A 22,176-nucleotide genomic window follows, 5' to 3' on the forward strand; every position below is an offset into this window, starting at 1 on the left:
AAAAAAAATTTAACAAATATACTTATTCAATCCTAAATTTTAGAACTAAATTGACTATATTAGTTTTTTTTTCTATCATTGTATATTATGTTTGACTTTTTTATATACTCTATCTTCTTTTTTTTTATTCTTTTATTTTTATTATACTTAATATTAAATTTCTCATACAAATTTTTTAAACCATCTTATATTTAATTTTGATTTTTTTAGTTACCTCATATTATTTTTTAATTTATTCTTTTAATTATTTACGTTATAATAATTCAAATTTTAATTTTTTAACAAATTTAAGATAAAGTGTATCAAAGAATTACATATATAAAAATTTTAAAAATAAATTAGAAGAGTGCTAGGGGTCAACAGATTTTGTGATTTGTAACCATCAATTAGTCATCAGTAGTGTTTTTAATGGTGTAAGATTACATCTAATGGTGGACAATTACTCATTTTTCCTTTAATGATTAAATGCTGGCCAAATTTTAATAAAAGTGCTAGCTCCTAGACTTTCTCAATAAATTATATCCAATCTTCTAAAAAAAATAGTAAAAATAAAATATAATAAAAAAATCACGTAAAATAAAAAAGTCATATACTTTTTCATAAGATTGTAGTATATTAAAAATTTAAAAAAATACAAATAAATACATTTCTTAGTGGACTTTTTCATACTATTCATTTTGATCTTCATCCTCATTGTTCTCGTCGTCGTCCTCGTCTTCGTTCTCATCCTCATCCATATCTTCGTCTTTATCCCCAAGTGGCTCATCATCATCATCATCATCATCTTCTTCTTCTTCTTCTTCTTCTTCTTCTTCTTCTTCATATCTTGTACTATTGGTATCCAGTAAATCAACAGTAATGTCAATATCATTTGAGATATGATTGTTAGATTGATTTGTGCCATCTTCTTGATATGCAAAATCCTCCGTTGTTTCAATCTCAATCTCACCTCTTGCTTTAGTCTTGAATACAAACCACCATTCTGCTTTTTCCTTGGTGTTGCTCATTGGATGAGGTGCAAAATATACTTGAATTGCTTTATGTGCAATGATAAACGGATCATATTTACCATATCGTCGATTCTTTCGAATCTGTATGATTCCATACTCTTTGTTTACCTTTGTTCCTTTGCCAATTGTGGGATCAAACCATTCACATTTAAATAGTACAACTCTTTTTAGTGGTAGCCCAGTATACTCAACTTGAATAATTTCATTAAGCTGGCCATAGAAATCATTTTCATATTCACCATAACCTGTGCCTTTGACACATATTCCATAATTCTGAGTTGACTTTCCACTTGAGTGAGATCTTGTGTGAAACTTGAAGCCATTGACTTTGTAGATAGGACCCATGCCAAGGAATGAATATTCGAATCTGTCACATTATTTAAAGGATCATGAACCTGTATTAAATAAGAACCAATAAGTTAGAATATAATATGTCATCTACCAAAAATTGTGTGTACAATAAGACTATCATATCATGTTGACTTACATAATTTTTAAACCATTTTGCAAACTCCGCTTCAATAAATTGATCAACTTGTTCATCACTTAAAGTTATATGATCTTGGCGTATGAAATCCACAAAGATCCTATAGTACATAAATTTCAAATAAATTAAAATTATTAATATAAGAAAATATTATTAATAGTAAGAATATATATAGAAAGATAAATACTCACTCAATATATGGCTTAATTTCATCACAGTTTATTAGTATATGATTCATGGCTGCACTGAATTCTTTGTCATCTAAATAACGAGTTTTGCATTCTCCAGCAAAACAACCAGGCAAATTAAAAATAGACAAATTTTGCTCAACTGAATCATCACCTTCATCATTTTGCTTTGCGTCGATGCTAGTTTGGTTAAAATAGTACTCACAAAAGTAAGAAATCTCCTCAATTAGGTATGATTCAACGATAGATCCTTCAACATGTGCTTTGTTCTTGACCTTTTTCTTAAGATGATGGAGAAACCTATCATGAAAAAATTCATAACAAAAATCAAATAACAAATAGTTGACCTAATAAAATAGTAAAAAGAAATTTGAGAGTAAATATAGAGGTGTAAATAAGGTACCTCTCAAAAGGATACATCCATCTATATTGCACAGGACCACCAAGCAATGCTTCAAATGGCAAATGAATAGGTAGATGTTCCATTGAGTCAAAAAATCCAGGAGGAAAAATACGTTCTAGCTTGCATAGCACAATTGGAATATTTTCTTCTAGCTTATTTAGAACATCTTTTCGTAACGATGTTGAGCACAAATCTCGAAAGAATTGACTTAACTCTGTTATTGGCTTCCATATCTGCTCTGGCAATGAACTAAAAGCAATTGGCAGTAAACGTTCCATAAATATATGACAATCATGACTTTTCATTCCATATAACTTGCCCTCCTTCATGTCAACACATCTCCCTAAATTTGAAACATACCCATCAGGCATCCTTAACTCTTTCACCCATTCACATATTGCCCTCTTTTGCTTGAGGGTAAATGTGTAGTTTGCTTTGGGTTTTATAATTTTACCTCCACTTTGTTCTGGCAGTTCTAAATTTTTTCGCTTGCAGTATAATGACAGATCCATTCTAGCCTTTACATTATCTTTAGTCTTCTTTTTGATGTCCATGACAGTATTGAATATATTATCAAATACGTTCTTCTCAATATGCATTACATCAAGGTTATGACGGATTAAATTATGACGCCAATAAGGCAAATCCCAAAATATGCTTCTTTTGGTCCAATTATGCGTACTTCCATATCCTTCTATCTCAAGTTGCTCAGCATCACTTATCTTATCATAATTCTGAACTATATACCATATTTGATCTCCAGTCAATCTTGGAGGAGGTTCTGATCTCTCAATTCTATTCTTATAGAATGCATCCTTGTTTCTTCTAAACATGTGATTATTTGGCAAGAATTGTCTGTGGCAGTCAAACCATGATGGCTTTCCCCCATTTTTTAATTGGAATGCCTTGGTTCGTTCCATACAGTATGGGCATGCTAGCCTGCCTGCTGTCATCCATCCAGACAACATTCCATATGCAGGAAAATCATTAATAGTCCACAACAATGCAGCTCGCATTACAAAATTTGACTTGGAATGAATATCATAAGTTAAAACGCCATCTTTCCATAGTAGTTTTAGCTCATCAATCAAGGGCTGCAGGTATACATCAATCCTGGTTTTGGGATTACGAGGACCAGGGATAATCATGGATAAAAACATGTAAGGAGTTTTCATGCACATAGAAGGAGGCAGGTTATACGGAGTGACAATTATTGGCCAACATGAATATTGTTTACCGGATTGACCAAAAGGGGTGAATCCATCAGCACATAATCCTAGTCTGACATTGCGTGGTTCTTGAGAAAATTGTGGATGTTTTCTATCAAAATATTTCCATGCTTTTGAATCCGATGGATGCTCAAGAACTCCTTTAAACTCGTGATCAAAATGCCATCGCATGTGAGATGCTGTGTTCATTGAAGCATAAAGTCTTCTTAAACGAGGTATAAGTGGTAAATAGTGCATTCGTTTCAAAGGAACTTGTTTACCCTTTTTACCTATCTTGTACCTTGGAGAATGACAAAATTTACATTCCTTTCTTAGTATATCATCCTCCTTGTAATACAGCATACAACCATTAATGCAACAATCAATTTTATTGCTTTCCATGCCAAGTTTCGATACTAGCTTCTTTGCTTCATAAAAATTGGAGACAAGTAAGTTATCCTTCGGCATCACTTCTTTCATAGCTTTCACGAAATCATCAAAGATTTGTTGAGATACATTCCCTTTAGCTTTTATACTCAACATTTTAACTGCCATTGATAATTCTGAATGATCAATACATCCCTCAAATAATGGGCGCTGAGCCGACTGTAATAAATCATAAAATTTTTTAGCTTCTGCATTCGGAGGCTCCTCCATGTTTTCTTCAAATTGACTCATAAATTCTGGTCCAGCAGCATCAACCACCATAGATTCATACGAATTTCTTATTGGCACATTAGCATGCGGAGAAGAACATGTACCTTCTTGATTATTATCTTGATCTAAATTCAAATGCAAAGGACTCTCTCCATGTGAATCCCAACACCAGTATCTTGGCATGAAACCATATTTATATAAATCTAATGAAACCTCATCCGGAGTTAAGAAAATCTTATTTTTATGTTTGTTGCAAGGACATCTAAGTACATTGCCTTCAAGTACAAATTGAGGTTGTTTTGTAACTATATCAATAAAATTTCGAACGCCATTGACAAATTCCTGTCGTAATCCTCCTCGATTTGGCAAATTTCTATTGTACATCCACTTTCGATGTTCTGGAATTTCCATATCTACATATAAAATATATTAAAAATTAGATTAATTAAATTATATTTTTATGAGATAACCTGAGTATAATTAATTTAATGTTACAAAATTATAATATTATATTTTGATAAATAATAAATCATGTAAAAAAAATGTACCACACTTCACCGATAATTTATATTACTATTAAAAAATTAGTATATCATACTATTAAAATGAACTATTTTACTATAATTTTTTAGGAAAAAAACTTAAATGTATGTGTTGAAATTTATAATATGAAAAAATGATAATAATAAATAAAATATATACTAATTTTAAAAACACAAGGTAAAAATTACACAAAGTCAAATAAAATAATAATATTATTCTATAAAAAAATATATATCGATAATAATGATAAAAAAATTTATATCAACAATGAATAATAAAAATTCATGTAAAAAATTATAAAAATATACTTCAGTGAACATAAAAAAATTTTAAAAATTTTAAAAAATACAAAAATATAAAAATAAACTTGCAAAGATCTTATCCATTGTTATTAAAATTGAATCAGATCGACCGTTTCGACCAAAAAATCGGTCAAATCCAAAAAAACCGGTCAAATTCGATAAAGTCATTGTCATTTACAATAAAAATATCTTTCTATGCCACTAAGCTGATTTAACTCTCATTAATGTATATGCAAATTATAATATATATATATATATATATATATATATATATATATTTTATCAGATAGTTTACTTCTACTTAATTTATTTTAATTTTAATTATAAACTCATTCATTCTTAAATTAATTATATTTTTATTTAATAATAATTATAAACTCACTTATTTTTTTTCATAATGATATAATATCTATTAATATCATTTTTGAGACAATTACTTGTAGTATATAATAGATATAAACTAATAAATAAATTATTAAAATTTAAAAATAATAGTTATTTTAATATAAAAATAAAATACAAATATTTATAAATAAAATAAATTAACAAAATATTTATTATTTCTGTTCTATATTGTTTTAAATTAGCTAAATATTTTTAAAATATTAGTAAAAATATGTATTTTTAAAAAAATTTTTTTATTACATTACTTTTTCAAATTGTTCAATCATAAAATTTCAAAGAGATCTACTGGAACCTTACTAAATCATACGGTATTATAAATCTCATCGTTTTGAATATGACTGTTCATTGTTTCAAGTTTTTAACGTTATTTAATTTAAAACTTAAAAAGTATTCCATTCTTATGGCTGTGTTTGTTTATAGAGACAGGACATGATATGATACTGAGACAGAGACAATAGGATGGAGATACTAAAAATTATTCTGTGTATTATATTTGGATACGATGTACAAGACACTAACGTAATGTCCAGTATTATGTTTGGATACACATGGACAAGACTAAAATATTATAGTGAATGACTAAAATAGCCATGTAATTCCAAATTTTCTACATCAAATACAAACTAATTTAATAGAGAATGAGAGGACATAGGAGTACAGACAGAACTTGAAAAAAATGTTTGAAGAAGCCAAAAATTTTAATAAAAAAAAATATAATAATATTTATATTAAAATAAAATTTATAAATATAATTATTTTATTTTTAAATTTAATATTTATATGTAGCAATACATATGGTTAAGATTAACAAAAAAATAAATCTGAGTTTGATTAATAAAAAAATTTGTTTAGGTTAATAAGCCAAACTAATTTTAAATAAAAAATCAGTATTAAAAAAGAATTCGTTTTTAAATGAAAAAAATAGTTTTTACACATAAAAATCTATTAAATATTTAGAAAACTAATGTTTTTTTTTATCTAAAAACTGATTTTTCTTTAAATTATATAAAATCAATTATAACTTATAAATTATTTTTTAGCATTTTAAAAGATCAATTTTACCTTTGATACTATTTTCAAAAGTTTTAAGATTAATTATTTTTGTCATTATTTTTATTACAAATCAAATAATATAATACAAGGTTAAAATGGTATTGAAGTAAGAACGATAAGAAGGAAGGAATTATGAAGTCCAATAAAAAATTCTACAAAAAGGAGAGAATACCTGAAAGAAAGAGAAAGAAAGAACGCAGAGATAAAGAAAGACCAGGAAGAAAATAGTACCTCTCTGAACATAACGCAATAAGAAAAATAAGAAGGGGTAATAGTGGAATAATAAAAAATATCTATAGACACAAAGGAAAACAAAATTTATAAAAAAGTCTATGCCCATCCTTCAAAATCCTGTGTCAATCACTGTCCTTCGTAGAAAAATGGACACAAAAGTATAAAAAACTGTCTCGGATAGATATTAAAAAAATTTTTATTCTTTATTCTTTTTTTTATAAAAAGACACAAATAACTTTTTATCTTAAAAATTATTAATTCAACTAAACAAGATAAAGTAAATAAAGAACTAATCGGTAAATAATAAATTATTAATAATGAAAAATTATAATAATAAACATTAAATCACATAATGATAGATATTAAAAAAAAATTTACCTATGTACGGATTGTTAGATGGATCGAAAATTTGCGATTTAAGACAATTTGTCTTATTGGAACGATGGGGTGAGTACTTATAAAGATACTCCAACACAGAATATATTTAAAAAGTATATGTGTGTGGAATGAGTAATATAATTGAGGAGTCTTTAACACCTCTTTATATAATTTGAGACAATAATTATCTTATCTTATTTTATCTTATCTATCTTATCCATTAATATAAAATATGTATTTAATTATGTTGATCTTCTAAATATTTAATTTTTAAGATTATTATGTAACAAAAATTTAAAAACATAATTTAATTCAAATACTTTAAAATTAATATTAGATATAATTTTTTAAAATATCTATCTTTTAAAAATCAATATTCCATAACTTATTTTTGGATATTTTCGTTATAATCTTTTTTTTTTAATTTAAAAGTAAAATTTAGATATAATATTAATTTTAAATATTTTCGTTATAATCTTATCTTTTTTAAAATTGATAGTAAAAAGTAGATATAATATTAATTTTAAAATTTATTATATATAGTTATTTTAAAGCCATTTATTTACCTGCGCCAAAAATCCAAAATTTTCAATCAAGACCGCCATTTGGGTTCCAGGGATTTCAGATTTAGAGTGCCTTCTCCCTTCTCATATCACAGCTAGGGTCACTTTCTTCATCGTGCTCTGCCTCCTGCTTGTGGCCGCCGGTGATCTTCCGGGACGAACGCTAGGCAAGCCTCGGACCTCACACCTCAGGCAACCTCCACGCTCGTGCGTCGCGCTCAAGGCTACAACCCCAGTCGCTCACACTGCTTTGCTCACACCGTTCTGCCTCCTGCATGTGGCCACCTCTTCCGGTCTTAGCGCGCCAGTAAGGGAAGGCTTCCGTGCAGGTAGTTAAAGCCTGGGATCTGGATAGCGAAGAGAAGAGTTTTTCCCGACAAGCGAATCATAGAAAAAGCACTTCCCTAATTCTTGACGTGAGAAAGGAAAAGAATCTGGTAAGTAGAGGTGAGTGGGGTGTCTTCCATAGAGGAGGAATGCTCCACCGATCTATACATGCTTTTATTTTATTTTATTTTGTTTCGTATCTTATGGTGAATGAATGTGTTTTTTTTGAAGTTTTGCTTTCAGTAAAGAGAAACCAGCTCCCTGGATTCTTTTGAAGTTTTGCTTTCAAAAATTGTAAATGTCTATTTTATTTTATTTATGATTTGTTATTAATTTATTATGATACTTCAATGAAACTATAATTGCTATGAGCAGACTGAATCATAAGTTTTGTATTTCCGAAGCTTCAAATTGATGGTTTTATTAAGAGCTTTTGTCACAAATGGCTTTCCTGCTATCAATGTATTCTGTTTTCAACTGTGTTAACTGCTTTTATGATACTTATATAGATAAACCTGTAAAAAAAATGTAGTACCTTACATATGAATTCTTCATTCTTTTGCACGCTTATCTATTGTCAACTGTTGATTTTCTGTGGTATGAGTCCTAAAAATATAATTGTCCCTCAATAATTGTTACATATGAATTCTTCATTCTTTTGCACGCTTATCTTCTTTTTTTAGTCTGATACTGCAAGTGTAAAAATTCCTGAACTTGAATTGGAATTGGCAAGTGGCACAAATTATTTTATTTATGTCAAAAGGTCTTGAAATGTATTGAAATGGAGAGCAAGTTAGAGATAATTTATGCCAAAAATATTATATGCCAAAAAGAATGTTTAAGAATCCATTGAGATGAAGTTTGAAATGGAGAGAGTGGCAGAGTACAAATGATAAATATTTTCTGTAAAAGTTTAGGAAGAATTTATCTTTTTAGTTGTGTTTATCTTTTTCTTTTATAAGAAAAAACAACATATTAGGAACACATAGAAGAACTATAAATTATTAAGTTGTTGAATAAAAAATACTTTAAATTTATTAATAATAAAAAGAGTTTTGTTATTAAATCATATTAAATTCACAAATTATGAGTTGTTCGTACAATAATTTTATACTTTATTCATCCGGTTTTGAATCTATAGTTTTTTATAAGTATGAGACTTTCTTTTCTTGATTGCATTCATCATATTATTCTTAGTTTATCTATGTATATAAGTAATAAATATTGATAAGAATTATCTAATATAGTTGTGAGCAATAATAGTTCCTGATTGCATTATTTCATATTATTCTTTGGCTTCAATATGGAATTTGCACTTGTACAATGGAGTAGTTATGAGCAGTAGTGGAATATAAGTATAATATATATATAGAAAAAAAGGACCTTAATTTTAAAAATATTTAAACCTATATAAAGTCAATTAATTGCATTTTATTCAAATTGTTTCTTCTAGGCGCTTCTCAAGAGTTGTGAATCCTTCGTGAATTGTTTAAGTTTGTTAACTTTTTGATTGTGTCTTTTGTATGGCTTCTTTTAAGAAAGTGGGAGTCAGTAACAAGCTACACGCACACATATTTTAGTGAAGACTACGGCATAATCATGCATTCTTATGAAGAAAGGAGTAAAAAGGTATTTATGACTGGAAGTTTGATGTTAAAACACCCAGCGTTGTATTATGTGATTATTTGATGTAATTGACTTTAGTTTTTGACTATGAATTATAATTGTCATTGATATTATTGTGATTATAGTTTATTGGTTGGATTTAGTTTGATTATGTCTGTGTTGCAATTATGACTATGAACTTGTTAAAATACTCATGTGTACATATATATTAGTAGTTTAGTACTAAAGCATAGTAGCACTTTATTTTACATCCTCATTGATTATTTTGGCAGCTAAGTATTATTTTACATTATTATTTTTTTAATTATTTCGATGATGTACATGTTACTGAAATTTAAATGCAATGTCTTAGTAATCTTATAAATCTTTGTTGTTTTAGATGTCAGGTTCTAAAAAAAATAAAAAACACTTGTCAATTAAAGTACAAAAGTCTGGTAATAAAGAGGTGATTAGTGCACACAAAACTAAGCTTTCACACCCTAAACCTACAAAATCACGAGCTCCAGTTCCTTCACATGTATCTAAAAAGCATTCATCATTACCACCCTCTTCTTCGCAGCCACCACAAAAATTCAAGAGAAATTTACTATCTTCCCATGCCGATCATACACCATCACCATCACAATCACCAGCTGAATCACCATATTGTTCACCTATCCAACCTCAGTCATTTGATAATGCTCCTAATAATGAACGAAATTTACATCATGCTCACTCATCGGATGAAAATCATCAAGATGAATCTCTTGCTCAAGAAGGTGAACTTGTCACTCAAGAAGGGCTCTTGAAAATAGAGCCTTTTGGCAATGAGTAAGTACAACAATCAGTTTTCTATTTTAATGTTCTCTCTATATTGTTTTTATTATGAATACATGTGTAATTACTCATTATTTGAACTTCTTATAGGTTTAATCCATGTACTGCTGTTCGTCATGTAACAAATGCCATTAAAAGCAAATTTTCAGAATTCTGCCCTTCCTGGAGACATGCTAGTGAGCAAATGCGAGATTTGTGGTTTATTGAATTTAAGGTAAGTATTTATTATCATTTTTTTTGTTATTTTGATATTATACATAGTGGGTAATTCAATGTATATGTTTGTTTTCTTTTATAGAAAAATTGTATGTGGGAACCTCAACACAATGCAAGAATTCGTCAAATTTTTGAGATTAAAGGGAGTGATCGATTAAGATCGTTGATGAATCAGGAGAGACGCAATTATTCAAAAGACCCTAACCATGTACCAAAATATATTCCTGAACCCGTTTGGCGTCAACTATTACATTATTTTGCTACAGATTCAAAATTTAAGAACTGGTCAGCAGCAAATACTGTGAATCGAGCATCAAATGCTGGAAGTTCTATGCATACTGGTGGTTCCATATCTATGGGTGAACATGCACGCAGAATGGTAAGATAAAAATAGTTTATTTATAGTCTTATTCTTATTATTTTTGCAATGTTCTCTTATTCTTTTTTTTCCTATCGATTAAAACTGTTATATTATAGGAGAAAGCTACGGGAGTAAAACCTTCTCTAGAAGAGGTTTATACTAAATGCCACACCAAAAAAGACAAAAGTTGGATTGATGAAAGATCTGAGAAAGTCATTGTATGTGATGCTAATTTGTTCTTCTTTTTATTTTTTTCAACTGCTAATTTTCACTATATGTTAGTATTTGTTCATGGCATATTTAGTTGCGATTAACATGAACTGATTTTGTAGGGTGAATTCAAAAAGCGAAAGACAGAACTTTCTCAAGTAGCTTTATCCTTGGATAATGAGGGAGATGTTGAGGCATCTAAGGAAGGCCTAGATATACCAAATGATTATACTGTTTGGAACGAAGTTGTGACAAAGGGAAAAAAGAAAGCTGCTTTTGGTTTAGGTTCTTTTGGTTTAGATCTCTCTTCAAAGTTGGATTCCAGAAATTGTTCAGAGACATCCAAAGACAATCTAAATATTGAGCAAGAACTTCACATGTGGAAAGAAAAAGCAAAGGAGCAAGAAATGATCAATGAAGAGCAAAAGGTTAAGTTGAAAGATGCTGAGCACAAGTTAAAAGATCAAGGACGTCAACTAAAAGTTCAACAAAAAAGAATTGGTTCTACTGAAAAGACAATTCATGCTTTGTATAAAAAGTTGAATCTCCCACTTCCTTCAAACTTGTCTGATCCTACGGAAGATGAGCTTGGGACAGGCTCTAGTGATGATAACATGAGTGATTGATATTTGGAGTATATGTTTCTTCTGATTTAGATTAAGGAATTTTAGGTGAATTAGTTAGTACATTTTATTTTATTCATGATATTTGACCTTTTTAAAGGCTTTCTTTGTTTTAGTTTAAGTATTTTTTTTCTTATTTTAGTTTGATTACATTTATGGACAAAAGTATTTTAATAATAAATATTTTTTTAACTCTTTTATGGTAATTAACTTTTTCATGATTTTATTATGTGTTTATAATTTGGATGATGTAATATGAAAAAAATGATTATGATGGTCTTAATATAGAAAGCAAATCGAATACAATTTATTTTCTAAAATATTTATCTATTAAATAGCAAATTATTTTGTATGAAAATTATTTGAAATATTATATTAAATTTGTAGAAAATTTGTGCGAAAATAATTGGTTGTTTTGTATGAAATTTGTTTCAAATACTTAAATTCTTTTAAATTAAATTTGTCTGAAATTTAATTGAAAAGAAATATTTGATTTGTCTAAAATTTGTTCGAAAAAAATTTGTTATATTTGACTAAATTCGTTAGAAATTTGTCTGAAATAAAGTATATTTTTTGTTTGAAATTTGTCTGAAATACGTTGTTTTTATGTTAGCTAATCTGTCTGAAATTCGTCTAAAATACATCATAATAGTTAGAAATCTAGCAGATAAATGCCTATTCGAAATCTGTCACAAAATCGTCTGAAAAAAATTTCGGACGAAATTTCAGACAAAATTTAAATTAGCAACAAGGCTTTTTGGGACAAAAAAAATCCGTCCCAATTTTGTTTGAAAGAAAAAATTTGTCTATAATTTGTTCGAAATTTATTTCAATTTCGTCTCAAAATTCGTCCGAAAAAGCCCTATTTCTAGTACATGCTTCCTTTCCATCCTCTGAGCCATTCCTGCCCTGTAATCTCTGAAATCACTTAACACACATATCAAGGCATCTAATGGTAATAAGAGAGGATTAATAATAAGCAAATATAAGATCAAAGAAGCATGTTTTCAATCATAGCACAAAATCAAGAAGGAAATATAAAACCATGCAAATATTATGAATAAGTGGGTAAAGAGTTAATAAAAACCACTCAATTGAGTACAAGATAAACCATAAAATAGTGGTTTATCAACCTCTCCACACTTAAACATTAGCATGTCCTCATGCTAAGCTCAAGAGAAACTATAAAGAATGAAGAATGTATGAAGTGCAACCTATGAATGTAACTACATGCAGAATGTTTCCACCTACTTAGTTAAAAGTAAACAAATCTTTCAAGAGGAAATATGAACTGGATTTCACTAATTCAAATCATAAAAATGAAGTACAAATAGACTTGCAAGAAGAAAATAGCTCATGAAAGCAGGGAACAAGGAATTGAGCATCGAACCCTCACTGGTAGTGTATACACTCTAATCATTCAGGTGTTTAAGGTTCGATTCTCTCAATTCTCTACTAACCTTGCTTTCTAAGGCTTGCTCTTCATCTAATCAATCAACATAAATTTAATACACAGATACACATATCAAGAGGTCTTTTAAGGGTTGTAATGGGGTTAGGGTCAAGGTAGGATTGTATTTGGCCAAGTGGACTAAAATCTGAATCCTTAATTAACTTAAACTTTCCACCTAACTTAAACAATCCATGTAATCATAATACCACATCTAACTATCCATTAACCATATTTTCTACATATTCATGCATTCTAATTTCAAGTATAGTACATATGCATTGCTTTCACCATTTACTTTGGGGCATTTTGTCCCCTTTTTGCTTAATTGCTCTTTTTCTTTTCTTTTTCTCTTTTTCTTCTTCTTCTTTTATATATATATATTTTCTCAATGCATATGATTAAATTATTGAATGCATGAACATGTCCTAAACATTTCTTTCATATTTTCATAAAGATATATAACACCCAATTCTTAAACCAAATATTTCCAAACCCTCTTTTCCCCACACTTAATTCATGAGCACTCTCACTAGTCTAAGCTAACCAAGGATTTAAATTAAGGACAATATTGTTTTCCGCTTAGAGTTAATGATGTGCTAAAGTAAAGAACAAAGGGGTAAAATAGGCTCAAATTAGTTTGCAAAGGATAATGAAAGGTAAGGCCATATGGGTATGTAAGCTCAGTGAAACAAAGGCCTCAATCATATAAGTGCATGTATACATCAAACAATGGAAATATAGAATTAAGCAAGACAGACATCACAATTTTAGAGAGAAAAATACACACTAAAACAGAATTTTGGTAGATAAAATGTAACCAATTCAAATAGGCTCAAAAATCTCACAGGTTTTGTGTGTTCGAGTTCTAAACCATGTTCCAGTATAATATCTCTTCAAACAAGTGTAACATTAAATTTTATTCAAATTAGTGAAATTCTCTAAAAAAATTTTTGAAAAAAAAAATATTACTTCAACCAAGTGGTAAAATATGCAAAAAATTAAACAAATATGCAATCAAACATGCAAATGCAACAATGAATAAGAAAAATAAATCATTGGTGTTGAGATAGAGGAGTAACTAACCCATGGAGATCGGTATTGACCTCCCCACACTTAAAGATTGCACTGTCCTCGGTGCATGCTGAGATTTGCAAGTGGACGGGGGTTGTGGTTCCTTAGCTGGGGCTCTTTTTGTTCCTTTCCTTGCCGGTAGTTTGGGAGTAGCTTTCTCTTTACCCTTCTTGGTGGCCATCCTGAAAAGGGAATAAGAGAGTGACTTTTTAAAGCTAAGAGTTAGAGCAAGGAAGAGAGCGGGGAAAGGTGGTAATCAATGCACATTAAGATATACTGACATTATCACATGCTTGCGAGTACATGTGAAAAGTCATCAATAGAAAATAGCTAGTGCATATGATGACAAGTGAATGCAAGGTGTTTATTGGCATGCTGGCAAAGGCATAGGTAGCATAGATCAAGCATTCAATGTCCAAATTAGATTACCAAGTCTTTCAAACTATCAACATGTTTGTAGTGACAATTATATTGAATGAATATGATATGAAAAAGGGTTTTGTGAAAAGCAGGCATTCAGAGCAGTAGGATAAAAGATACTGAAAAGCAGTGCACAATGCCATACGGGCGTTTTTACAAACACATAGCATGCATGGTAAATAATCTAATGAAAATAATAAATTGAACATGCAAGCAACCCTTTAAAAATAAATATATATAATTGTCAAATAATTCCTCTAATAATCCACAAGTAAAATATAGAAATAATGACCCAAATAAATTTCTAACACCAATGAAAATAATGCAATGAATGAAAGTATGCAAATAAATTAAAATAAAATAAAAAAAATAAGAAGAATGAGAAGGGAAAGAAGATAAGAAAGGAAGAAGAAAGAAATAAGAAAAGATAAGAAAAATAAGGATTAGAGAAGAAAAGATAAGAAAATTGGCTGATCTGGATATTCTGTGCGCCGCTTGTGACGCGAACGCGTGAGTGACGCGGTCGCGTGGTGCGTGACAAGGTCAGGTGACGCGGACGCGTGGGTCACGCGATCGCGTGACCTGTTTTGTGCGATTGGCGCGAGTGCAGCCTCGCGGTCGCGCAACTCTCTGTTCGAAACTCTTTTGCCAAAAATCTGGGTGACGCGATCGCGTGGTTGACGCGGTCGCGTGGGTGGCGATCTTTTGAAAACGACGCGAACGCGTGGGGCACGCGTTCGCATGGGAGGGCTTGGGCTTCCAGCACGAGTCCAGCCCAACTCCAGCTCAATTTTCTGCCATGCACCCATTTACGTCGACTTCTTAGAGCACGCGGTCGCGTGGGTGACGCGATCGCGTGGGAAGCTATTTTTCCAAATGACGCGGCCGCGTCAGCGACGCGGTCGCATGGATCAATTTGTGCCATTAGCGCACCTCCAGCCGAGCTTTTGCGTGACTCTCTGTTCAACCTTATTTTCTTCCAAACGCACATACGACGCGGACGCGTCGGCGACGCTGTCGCGTCGCGTGCAAAAATCCTTTTTTTTATAATCTGAAAAATGCAGAATGCAGTGTTAATATGAATGTGATGCAAAACTCCAGGTTCAATATAACAAAATAAAATAAAATTCAAAAACAAACAAAACTAAATAAAATTAAAATTGAGAAAGGAATGATTATACCATGGTGGGTTGTCTCCCACCTAGCACTTTTAGTTAGAGTCCTTAAGTTGGACATTTGGTGAGCTTCCTGTTATGGTGGCTTGTGTTTGAACTCATCCAGGAATCTCCACCAATGTTTGTGATTCCAATATCCTCCGGGACCCCAAACTAGGCACAGAAAGCCTTCAAGTAAGCTAAAGCAAGTGACAAGGCCCCAAGAGTGCTGATTTCTAGATTGAATTCCGGGGTCCCAGACCTTGCCTTTGCACCCATCTTCTTGTTGATCATCATTTTTCCACTTGGGTGGTGAACAGTCGGAATTCTCACTGAGACATCTAAACAGCTTCCTAGACCCATTCAGTTGAGCTTTATACCAACCTTTGCGTTTAAACTTAAAGCTTCCAACCATAATGAACCTTGCAGGACAATTCTTACCACTGACCATCTTCCTCTTACTCTTAATGCCACAAAGAGCTCTAAGTTGACCATCCGTCTCCAGTAGCCCATGTTCAAGTGGGATTAGAAAGCTAAGGGATATGAATTTTACCCACTTGAATGTTGTGAAGGATGATGGCAACTTAGGGGGAGGTGTTTTTAATGAAATTGCAAGCTCCACTCCCTTGTGCTCTTCTCTGATAATTACTACCTCTTTGCAAGCTTCTTCAATTTCAACCTCTTCCTCTTGGTAGCTTTCTTCCAATTCAATCTTCTCTCCATTGCTTTCCAAGGGCATGGGAGGTTGTGCTTCTTCTTCTTGAATCTCCATCTCTTGATCAACCTCTTCCAAGTCTTCAACTGTGATATGCCTTGGAGGTTGGACACCATCCTCAGTATCAATTTCAAACGTCTTGGAAGGGGGTTCTATGATTGGACTTTCCCATGGAGGTTCTGCATCTCCTAAGTCTTCAACCACTTCTTCTTCTTCAATAATTCCGGCTTCCTCTACTTGTTCCAGTACAAAGTCATGCTCCGTACTGTTCACTGGAGTTTCTAGTATCTCCTTCATACTACGTTCTTTATTAGATTGTCCACATGAAGCCATGGGGTTCCTTGAGTGTCCGAACGTTGGGAAGCTAATTGACTCATTATTGCTTGCCCCAATTGATGAATGGTTGCCTGACATCGATCCACTGTTTTCTTGAGACGATCCTTTGTCTCTTGATGCACTCGGCTTTCATAAATAGGATCATAGTGCTCTTGGATTGATGGATATGGAGATGGTGAATATTGAAGTGGTGGTTCTTGTGAGTAATTGGGTTGGAATTGGGGTGGTTCTATATATGGTTCATATGGCTCATAAGGTGGGTGGTATGGTGGTTGAGGGTTAGGGTCATATGGGGGTAAATGGTTGTAGGTGGCTTGTGAGTATGGTGGTTCAAAGCTGTGTTGAGGAGAGGGTTTATAGGCATATGGTGGTGGTTGTTGATAGTTGATGACAAGTCATCTTAGCCTAGTTTCACTAGTCTTTTTCTTTTGTTTTCAATTGTTTTTATGCACTTTCTTGAGCCATAAGTAAGCCAATTGGGTAAAATTTCATATTTCCTTTGATTCAATCAACCATGGATGAATTAATGCAATTTCATGAGATTTTGTGCTATAATTGTCATATATTATGAAAGAATAACAAACTCATGATTTTGAGCATAGATTTGATGTGTTTGATTGATTGATGATAGGTGAAAAGAGCTTTGAAGAAGGTTGAAGAAAGAAAAAAGGGCAAGGAGCAAGAGAGAACAAAAAGCTTGAGCCAAAGTTTGCCTCAAACTTTAGCTCAAACTTTTGGAAAAGTTGAAATCTCCCTGGAAGAAGCAAAAGTTTGCGCCAACGTTTGCCTCAAGCTTTTTGGCAAACGTTGGCGCCACACACCAACACCCTGGAGGAGAAAAAGCTTGCGCCAACATTTGCCTCAAGCTTTTTGGCAAACGGTGGCGCCACCATCAACACACCCAGGAGAGCAAAAGTTTGCGCCAACGTTTGCCTCAAGCTTTTTGGCAAACGTTGGCGCCACAAGGCATACAAGAAGGCTCAGCGTTTGGCTCAAAGTTTGACCTCAAACTTTAGCCCAAACGTTGATAGCAGCAAAAGGGGGGCAGCTGATATGAAAAGCTTGAGCCAAAGTTTGCCTCAAACTTTGACTCAAGCTTTTATGATTCATGGCCCGGTTCACAATGGGTTTCTCTCCAACTCCAAGAGCAATCAACAGAGGCTTTTATCAACCCAATTCCATCAAGAGCAAAGGCCCAATTCAAGGCTTGAAGACCATTTGAAGAAAGTGTATAAATAGCTTAGGATTTAAGTTTTTAGGGAGCTTGCTGGGATTTTTTTTACATACTTACAGTAGAGAGCTCACCTTTACAGTTTTTTGAATTGTTGCTTTAGAATTCTAGAGAATTGGAAAGGAGAATTGATCTCTCTTCTTCCTTGTTCTTGCTTAGCACTCTTTACTTTTCTTGCTTTGGATCTTGGGTGAAGAATTGAAGAACTTCTGTTTCAATCTCACCTTGGGATCTTGTTTAATTTTCTGCATAATTGAATTTCAATTTCTGTTCATTGCTTCTTCTTCTACTCATTCTGCAATTTACTTTTCTTTATTTCTTGCAATTGAATTCTACATTTGGATCTAGGAAGGCATTGAGATCTAGACTCGGTTATCTAGTCTCTTGGGTCCTGAGATCTGGAGTTTTCATTTTAAATTCTCTGTTTAATGTTTTTCAAGTTCATTTACATTTCCGTTTTAGATCCGATTCAATTCAAGTCATCTTCTACTCTTTTATGCGTTGAGATTTATTTTTCCTTGTTTAATGTCTGCAAATCCAATTCCCAATTCCCTTTACAATTCAAGCCGTTTGCATTTCTTGCACTTTAAGATTTTGCAATTTACATTTCTTGCAATCTAAGCTTCTGCAATTTATATTACTTGCACTTTAAGATTCAGCCTCTTTAATTCCTCTGCACTTTAAATTCTTGCCAATTATCCCTCTCCTTTTTAATTTCATGCAATTTAGCTTCTGTCAAATACAAACCACTCAAATCAACTCTTGATTCGCTTGACTAAATCAACCACTAAACTGAAATTGCTCAATCCTTCAATTCCTGTGGGATCGACCTCACTCCCGTGAGTTTTATTACTTGATGCGACCCGGTATACTTGCCGGTGAGTTTTGTGTGTTTTGGAAAATTCGATTTTCCACAAAAAAAACACCATCAAGTTTTTGGCGCCGTTGCCGGGGATTGAAATAGATTGACAATGATTAAGTGAAGTGGAGATCTAGATCTAGCATTTTTATTTTCTGTTTCTCTAACTTTGGATTAACCCACTAACTGTTTGAATTTTTGCCTAAGCTAACTAATATTTCACTTCAGCCATGGATTGAAGTGTTATTGCTTTTCTGGTATTGTGTGATTCTTGTGTTTTGCTTGTATGTCAGATACAAGAAGAGAGATCCCTACCTTTCATGAAACTGACAAAAGAATCCTCCGAAGGCTAAGAAGAGAAGCAAGAGAAAAAAATGTTGCTGGAGAGGAAGAATCAGATGAAGAATATCATGAATTGGAGGAACACTCAACAAATCCAACAAATCCACCAGTGAGAATGGCCAACAACAATGGTCAACCCCAGAAGAGAGTCTTGGCTTCATATACACTTGCTAATCCAAGGCATTGTGGGAGTAGCATCCTTACCCCAAATGTCGATGCAAATAACTTTGAATTGAAGCCCCAACTCATCACCTTGGTGCAGAACAACTGTTCCTATGGAGGAGGCCCCTTGGAAGATCCAAACCAGCACCTATCCACCTTCCTGAGGATATGTAACACAGTGAAGACCAATGGTGTGCATCCTGACAGTTACAAATTGCTGCTATTTCCATTTTCCCTCAAAGACAAAGCCACTCAATGGTTGGAGTCATTTCCAAGAGATAGCATCAACAATTGGGAAGATCTAGTGAGCAAATTCCTTGCTAAATTTTACCCACCTCAGAGGATTATTAGATTGAAGACCGAAGTACAAACATTCACACAGATGGATGCTGAACCTCTCTATGAGGCATGGGAGAGATACAAGGCTCTAATCAGGAAGTGCCCTCCTGAGATGTTTAATGAATGGGATAAACTCCAAATTTTCTATGAAGAACTGACAATGAAAGCTCAAGAGGCACTTGACTATTCCGCAGGAGGCTTGATGAGCGGATAATTTATACGCTTTTTGGCATTGTTTTTAGTATGTTTTTAGTAGGATCTAGTTACTTTTAGGGATGTTTTCATTAGTTTTTATGTTAAATTCACATTTCTGGACTTTACTATGAGTTTGTGTGTTTTTCTGTGATTTCAGGTATTTTCTGACTGAAATTGAGGGACTTGAGCAGAAATCAGATTCAGAGGTTGAAAAAGGACTGCTGATGCTGTTGGATTCTGACCTCCCTGCACTCAAAGTGGATTTTCTGGAGCTACAGAACTCGAAATGGCGCGCTTCCAATTGCGTTGGAAAGTAGACATCCAGGGCTTTCCAGCAATATATAATAGTCCATACTTTGGCCAAGAATTGACGACGTAAACTGGCGTTCAACGCCAGCCTTCTGCCCAAATCTGGCGTCCAGCGCCAGAAAATGATCCAAAACCAGAGTTGAACGCCCAAACTGGCACAGAAACTGGCGTTCAACTCCACAAATGGCCTCTGCACGTGCTACACTTAAGCTCAGCCCAAACACACACCAAGTGGGCCCCGGAAGTGGATTTATGCATCAATTACTTACTCATGTAAACCCTAGTGACTAGTTTATTATAAATAGGACCTCTTACTATTGTATTAGGCATCTTTGGATTACCTTATGATCCTTTGATCACGTTTTAGGGGGCTGGCCATCTCGGCCATGCCTGGACCTTCACTTATGTATTTTTAACGGTAGAGTTTCTACACTCCATAGATTAAGGTGTGGAGCTCTGCTGTTCCTCAAAGATTAATGCAAAGTACTACTGTTTTCTATTCAATTCTTCTTATTTCTCTTCTAAGATATCCATTCGCACTCAAGAACGTGATGAAGGTGATGATTATGTGTGACGCTCATCATCCTTCTCCCTTATGAACGCGTGCCTGACAAACACTTCTGTTCTACATGAATTAAGCTTGAATGAGTATCTCTTAGATCTCCTAACCCGAATCTTTGTGGCGTAAGCTAGAATGATGGCGGCATTCAAGAGAATCCGGAAAGTCTAAACCTTGTCTGTGGTATTCCGAGTAGGATTCAATGATTGAATGACTGTGACGAGCTCCTAACTCGCGATTGCAGGGCGTTAGTGACAGACGCAAAAGGATAGTAAATCCTATTCCAGCATGATCGAGAACCGACAGATGAATAGCCGTGCCGTGACAGGGTGCGTGAGCATATTATTCACTGAGAGGATAAGATGAAGCCATTGACAAGGGTGATGCCTCCAGACGATTAGCCGTGCCGTGACAGCGCATTGGATCATTTTCCCGTGAGATGACCGAAAGTAGCCATTGACAGTGGTGATGTATCACATAAAGCCATCCATGGAAAGGAGTAAGACTGATTGGATGAAGATAGCAGGAAAGCAGAGGTTCAGAGGGACGAAAAGCATCTCCATTCGCTTATCTGAAATTCCTACCAATGAATTACATAAGTATCTCTATCCCTATTTTATTATATAATATTCGAAAACATCATTATCAATTTATATCTGCCTAACTGAGATTTGCAAGGTGACCATAGCTTGCTTCATACCAACAATCTCCGTGGGATTCGACCCTTACTCACGTAAGGTATTACTTGGACGACCCAGTGCACTTGCTGGTTAGTTGTATCGAAGTTGTGACAATTATGTATTGAGATCAGAGCACCAAGCTTTGGAGCCATTACCAGGATTTGTTCGAGCCTGGAGATCACAATTTCGTGCACCAAGTTTTTGGCGCCGTTGCCGGGGATTGTTTGTGTATGGACAACTGACGGCTCATCTTGTTGCTCAGATTAGGTAATTTTCTTTTCGTTTTGTTTTCAAAAATTTTTCAAAAATATTTCTAAAATTTTCTCATCTGTTTTCGAAAAAAATAAAAATGTTTTCAAAATTTTTCTTCAAAATTTTTAAAGAATGAATTCTAGTGTCTCATATAACATGTTTTAGCTTGGCTGGCTATTAAGCCATGTCTAATTCCCAGGATTTTGATTGAGGACTATGAATTCATTGCTTCCTTTTTCCCAAATATTTTCGAAAAAATTAAAAGAAAATACAAAAAAATTAGAAAATCATAAAAATCAAAAATATTTTTCTGTTTCTTGTTTGAGTCATGTGTCATGTTATAAGTTTGGTGTCAATTGCATATGCATCTTGCATTTTTTCGAAAATTCATGCATTCATAGTGTTATTCATGATCTTCAAGTTGTTCTTGGTAAGTCTTCTTGTTTGATCTTGATGATTTTATGTTTTGTGTCTTTCCATGTTTATCAT

General features: G+C 32.9%; 2 protein-coding genes across 2 annotated transcripts; one reads left to right on the forward strand and one right to left on the reverse strand.

Annotated features, from left to right (window-relative positions):
- Positions 1 to 668: 668 nt before the first annotated feature.
- LOC148568557 (uncharacterized) lies at positions 669 to 4,364 on the reverse strand. Its single transcript, XM_088484723.1, has 5 exons — positions 2,089 to 4,364; positions 1,689 to 1,985; positions 1,469 to 1,597; positions 833 to 1,377; positions 669 to 745 (listed from the first exon to the last, which is right to left on the reverse strand). The coding sequence occupies exons 1-5, from the start codon at positions 4,362 to 4,364 to the stop codon at positions 669 to 671; spliced, it is 3,324 nt and encodes a 1,107-aa protein (XP_088340849.1).
- A 6,143-nt stretch (positions 4,365 to 10,507) lies between these two features.
- LOC148568558 (uncharacterized) lies at positions 10,508 to 11,613 on the forward strand. The gene is made up of 3 exons (XM_088483252.1): positions 10,508 to 10,795; positions 10,894 to 10,995; positions 11,110 to 11,613. Exons 1-3 carry the CDS (start codon positions 10,508 to 10,510, stop codon positions 11,611 to 11,613), a joined length of 894 nt encoding a protein of 297 aa, XP_088339378.1.
- Positions 11,614 to 22,176: the final 10,563 nt, after the last annotated feature.

This window comes from Arachis ipaensis, chromosome B4 (assembly GCF_059453495.1).
Source record: "Arachis ipaensis isolate K30076 ecotype BB chromosome B4, ASM5945349v1, whole genome shotgun sequence".
Taxonomy (NCBI): Eukaryota; Viridiplantae; Streptophyta; class Magnoliopsida; order Fabales; family Fabaceae; genus Arachis; species Arachis ipaensis.